Source organism: Corylus avellana, chromosome ca1, assembly GCF_901000735.1.
Source record: "Corylus avellana chromosome ca1, CavTom2PMs-1.0".
Lineage (NCBI taxonomy): Eukaryota > Viridiplantae > Streptophyta > Magnoliopsida > Fagales > Betulaceae > Corylus > Corylus avellana.
In genome coordinates this window covers 32,057,445-32,063,444 of record NC_081541.1, presented here as the reverse complement: position 1 = coordinate 32,063,444, position 6,000 = coordinate 32,057,445, and the positions used below count along the sequence as shown (strand labels likewise).

The 6,000-nt window shown below is 34.9% G+C and overlaps 1 protein-coding gene across 1 annotated transcript; it reads left to right on the top strand.

Moving 5' to 3' along the window:
- The first annotated feature begins 515 nt into the window (after positions 1–515).
- Positions 516–5,066, top strand: LOC132183090 (peptidyl-prolyl cis-trans isomerase CYP21-1). Its single transcript, XM_059596491.1, has 7 exons — positions 516–813; positions 2,448–2,526; positions 3,400–3,447; positions 3,693–3,716; positions 3,814–3,996; positions 4,135–4,210; positions 4,671–5,066. The coding sequence occupies exons 1-7, from the start codon at positions 715–717 to the stop codon at positions 4,831–4,833; spliced, it is 672 nt and encodes a 223-aa protein (XP_059452474.1). The 5' UTR covers positions 516–714; the 3' UTR covers positions 4,834–5,066.
- The last annotated feature ends 934 nt before the right edge of the window (positions 5,067–6,000 follow it).

Genomic DNA, 6,000 nt, shown 5'->3' with positions numbered 1-6,000 from the left:
TACATGACATAACTAAAAAAAAAAAAATTATAGTAAAATTGTTTATGTTTCAAAAAAAAAAGAAAAGAATGAAAGTCCTTAATAATATAAATTGTATTTATATTATAAGGGTATTTTAGGAAATAAGATCACAATACGATTCCATTCACCAATATATTGCATTGTACCAAACGAATGAATATGATTAGGTAGTTTATTCCAGCGTTACAACCAAACAAAGGAATAGGACTAGCTAATCTATTCCTAGTGGTAGCTAATTCTAGTGATAGCTAATCCTTTTCCAATGGACTAGACAATCCGCGAACCAAACGAGGCTTTAATGAAGCAGATATTACTAAATCGAATTTTCCTCCATTTCTTGTACGGACATGTCAAAAAAAAAAAAAATCATTACATTATACATAATATAATACTAAAAACTAAGATTCGATTATTTGTTTTTTATATAATAAAAACCAATTCTTAATCCTGCTCATATTATATAAATTAATTTTTAATTAAAAAAAAGAAAAGAAAAAGAAGTTCTCTTTGCAGAGCGGATCGACGGGCAAAATCCCAGCATTTAGCACCCTCTCAGAGACTGAGAGTCCACTGACGCTAGTGCATTTCGGTCCTTTCAAGGTAGAGAAAGGTGAAACGCTCTGTTATATTCATGGAGGATCCCGAAACCAATAGATATAGTTGTTGATCGGAGAAACACATAGTACCAAAACGATGCGTCGGGCGATATCGCTTTTGGTCCAGCCACGCTGCCTCCTCCTCTTCCTGGTCCTCTTAATTCTCCTCGTCTTCGCGTTTTCCAACCACAAAACGGTACGTTTTCTTTTTCTCTCTTTTAATTTTCAAACCCATTTCGTTTTGTATGTGTGCGGATCTGAATGTAGGAGTGGGATTGAGTTTTGAGCTGTTTCTAATGGCAAATTTGGTCTGGGTTTTGATTTTTTATGATGGGTTTTTTTGTTTGGTTTTGGTTTATGTGATCTGAATGCCTTGGAGGAAGTGGTTTTTGATATGGGTTTGGTGTTTAACTGGGTCTTTGTGATGTGATAGCATTGGAAATTGAGATTACAGCTTTAATTACACTTGAATTCTGTCAAATTGGGTGCAATCGAAAAAAAAAAACAATGTTCATATTTCGAATCTCATATTTGGTAACATTTTCATTATGCTTGACAGTTGAAAGAGGAATTACAAAGTGATGGTTAAGGTGGAATAGTTGGGATGAGGATTTCATTACTTGGATTTGGTAAAAATGAGTAGCATCGGCTTTAAGTTGATTAACGAAAGGATTGAAAGGTAGTAGGGGCAAATTGTTGGGAGGATTATCAAAAGTAGAAGTAATTTCCCCATGCAATTGGACAATTTCCTCTCATTTTCCCATTGTTTTCAAGGCTTTAGAGAATGCTGGAGTTTGTCATAGAACTTCGATTGTTGCTGTGGCAATACACCGGCATGTGGTGTATTGCCTATGAGTAATGCTAGAAGGAAGACCCATGTCCTCCCAAAATTGATGTGGCTTCTAAAACTACCATTGGATCAAAATCCAATAATCATATATAAGAAATTCAATGGTAATTTTAAAAGTTATATCAATTTTGGGAGGACATGGCTTAGCATTACTCATTGCCATATTGCATGTAAAGTGTTCAAATCAAGGCTACCAACCATCTATTGCATTTTTTTTTGATTTGTGCCGGGGAAGGGTGGCTAGTCATTATTTTTAAACAAATTGTTCAGATTTTTTTTTTTCTTTTTTATCTCGTTATGTAACTTAGAGAGATACAATAAATTATGCTAAAATTAAAGACTCTTTAGAAGTCATAAATGTTAAGATGGAAAATTTTGAACCATTTAATAAAAAGTAATCGTTAGGATGTTAAGAATTCCACCAGGGAGTAACCCTAAGAAATCTAAAGAATCTTAATATGCTTGTGGCTATACACTTAGATGGAGAAGATCCATTGCTAAGGTATCAAAATGGGCATTAGTGGGAAAATTGTTATAATCAGTGGAGCTGTTTCTTTTCTCAAGGATTTGGAAAATATATGATTCTATACGATTACGAGAGAGTGAATATGGTTCCAAGTTCTCCTTGGACATGACATGGGAATCAAGTTTAACAAATAAAGGTGAGTGGGAAAAAATATGGCCCTTTAGATAGATACAAAGGGATTTTAGATTCCAGTTTTACTTCTTGCTTTAGTTATGTAGCTACCACCTCATGGTGAAATCCCAGGAGTCTGTTACTTCTGGAAATACCATTGCAACTCACGAGTCTGCTATGTAGAGTAACAACAATATCTGTATGCTTGAGAATCAAAATTTCTTTTTAGTACTCTTTTGCCATTATTTGCTTATACATTGATTTACCTTTTCATATGGTATGTATTTTCACGCTCAACTATGTACCATTAGCTCTAATCTGATGGCAATATTCTAATATGTAGGTTGAGGAGAAAGCAGAAGAAGTACCTGAAATCACACACAGAGTTTACTTGGATGTTGATATTGATGAACAGCGTCAAGGTACGGCTTCATATTAAAACTGCAACTTAAACTGTCTGTTTGTTTGTTTTTTTTTTTTTTTTTTTTTTTTTTTTTTTTTAAAAAAAGTTTTTAAACTGTAATAATACAGACCTGGCTACTCTGAGTGGCACATATGCTAACGGATAAGAATTGATGTCTTATCGTTAGTTATTAATTGAAGCAATACCAATTTCTTATTGCAAAAGTTCTCTCTCAACTCCCACCCTCCTTAAACATCTCGTGTTACGTTCGCAAAACACAGCACTTTATAATTCTCAATGATTATGGTGAGGAAGACGTTTCATTATGGAGCCTACCCTGTTATTGTGTGATTGGATCTTCATGTTCTTTTCTTTGTAATTTTTATGATCAATAATATGGCAGTACTGTCTGCTTTATGTGGAATTGAATCAAAATATGGATTGGTTTATGATTGATTTTTAGATACTTTCTAAGTGGTGGTTCCAAGGCCATGGTTTATTTTATTCGGTGGTGGATACCTCAAAAGGATAAGTATGTTCAATTTTTCCAATGGATTGCTGTGCAACTCCATTTGGGCATATAATGAAGTCATTAATGGCCAGGGCTACCATTATTCATTGTCCAACTCTAGTTATTTACTCAAGCTTGGGTCTGTTAAAACTGGCACTTGCTGCTTAGATCAGTAAAGCATAAATATAGGTCCGGTTTGATTGAAAATATTACAATGTTTGCATTTTTTGATAACAACCCAGGTTCTGACAATAAGCCAGAAAGGTCATTGGTCTGAACTATAGAATATACTGCGCTGGGATTCATATAATAGGTCAACTTTTAATATTTCTTTACCCTGTTTATCTATTCAACTGCCAATTTATACCTTTACTTGTGCAGGTAGAATTGTGATCGGATTATATGGCCAAGTTGTACCAAAAACTGTTGGTATGCCCTCGAGCTTGTGTGTGTACTCATTTCAACTAGTGGTCCATTGATGAATCATATTGATTTTTTGTTACCCTTTACCTGCAAGACATGTCTACTTGAATTCAAGCTGTTGAGTTCATAGCAAACTGAAATGAAGTCATATAATTTCAACTTGTATAATTTTTTTTTTTTGTTGAAATACTGGTTGTATTTGTTCTCATGCCAAATAGTTGCCTAATGCTCAAGAGTTTTTTTGTTTGCAGAAAATTTTAGGGCTTTGTGCACAGGTACTGGGGTTCTTCTTACTTGTGTTGTGTGTTTGTTAACCTGATGGCTACGTTTATTGACAATACGCTGATTATAACTTGCTCACCTTAAACACAGGGGAGAAAGGCAAGGGTCCCAGTGGGAAAAAACTCCACTATAAAGGAACACCATTTCATCGTATAGTATCTGGGTTCATGATTCAAGGTGGAGATATTGTTTACGGCAATGGTAGGGGGTTTGAATCTATATATGGTGGCACCTTTCCAGATGAGAATTTCAAGATAAAAAATGCACATGCAGGTCTTTAACTTCAAATCCTTTAGTGGTTGAGCAGTGTGTTATATAAGTCATGGATTCCTAAAGCTCAATCTTTTATTGAGTCTTGTTACAGTTCCTTTTCTCTACACCTTCTCTGAAAACATGCTTTGAATGTTGCAGGTGTTGTTTCCATGGTGAATTCAGGACCTGATTCTAATGGCTCACAGTTTTTTATCACTACAGTCAAAGCCAGCTGGTAAGCTATCTCTAGGGTGATATTATTGAATATTAAGACATAAAAAGCCTACATTAAAAATTTAAGGTCCAGAAACCTGATAAGTCCTAATTGATATGTTTGGATCGAGCTTTGAATCTTTAAATGATACAATCTTCTTCTGCCCACTACTTCAACAATACTCATCCGTCTATGTTTTCTAGGACCATCTGAAATTATTATCTTTCTTTTTTTGGATGAATAGAATTACCATCTAATTGTCATTGTGCAATTTGTTCTTATCTGAAGAAAATGGGGGCAGCTGTTGTTGACACAAGTGGATTTTCATATTAGATGGACAATCTTCTTAATGTATCAACTTCAGCTTGTATAAAATTTCATTGTTTAAAACTTTATACTCCGGGTCTGTTGCTCATATGCATATTGTGCCACCAAAGTAGATCTACTAAAATGATGTGTGCTATGATATACATGCGTCCAGGTTGGATGGGGAGCATGTTGTCTTTGGCAAGGTTATTCAAGGCATGGATACTGTGTTTGCAATTGAAGGAGGGGCTGGAACCTATAGCGGAAAGCCTAGAAAAAAGGTTGTTATTGCCGACTCTGGAGAGATACCCAAGAGCCAGTGGGATGAGGAAAGATAAGCTCCTTTATACATGAACATTAGCAAGCTTTTCTGTTTCAGGTTTGCGAATTTTGTTCGGATAGTTGATTCACATTCTCTTAACTTTGTAACACATCCATGAATTTTAGCAGTCATGATTTCTCAGAATCTTAGGTCTTCTTGGAAAATATTGTAGTTTGTCTTTTGTATTTTTCATTAACACGAACATGTTTGCTGTAGAGGAATCAAGAGGAAATGAACCTGTTTCTTGCATTTTAGTGTCCATTCTGTACATGAGACTGCTTTTATGAGTGAGCTTGTAAGCAACTTTATAGAGAAATGTTTTACATACTTAGAAAAGAGAAGCAAAAAGAAAGGAAAGAGCTCATTTGGGGCAGAGCCGACAGCATTTGGTCGTGTGCTACAAAGGGCTCACTTTTGTTGATCGTATTGCTATGCTGCTTCCTCACAATTAAATGTTTAGTATAAATAATAGATGGGTGCCGATTAGAAGAATAAAGTCATATAAATGTATATGAAAATCATATGACTGAAAATTATTAAATATGTAGGTGAGAATTAGAAATACATTTAATAAACTAAACTAAAAAAATTTATTCCGACCCAATTTGCAGGTGATGCTTAATGTTAAAATTGTCGAGCATATACGCCGCCCAATTTGAAGGTGACGCTTAATGTTAGAATTATCAAGCATATATGCTGACCAACTTACCAAGATAATCTCCTCATAATGTTTATTGTTAAAAAGCCTAATTGCCAACGACAATCCGGATGTTGATGTTATATGATAAGGTTTTGAATTAGTTGTCATGAGATTGGAACGTGCGTCTGAGTTGGGTTTTGACTTAACCTATTGTTTGCTGCATACTCTGAGTGGGCATTATGAACCACCCTCTTTTTTATTCAATTGGGTTACAATATTTATAAATACTATGTAGTAGACTTTTGTAGAACTTTCACAGAATTGAGATGTCAGACTGCGAAAATCAGTTCTTAGGTCAGCGTTTGTATTTTTGTTTTTTTTTTTTGTCAAAAAAACTCCTCAGCAGTTTCCTGTGGGCAGGTGCTACCTGACTTGCCCTCGTACATTAAGTGCTTGTATTTGCAACACTGAAATCATTCTTTTTCAATATCCAACAAATAAATTGGGATTAACCACTTGTTGGGGCCAATGTATACTTCCCCA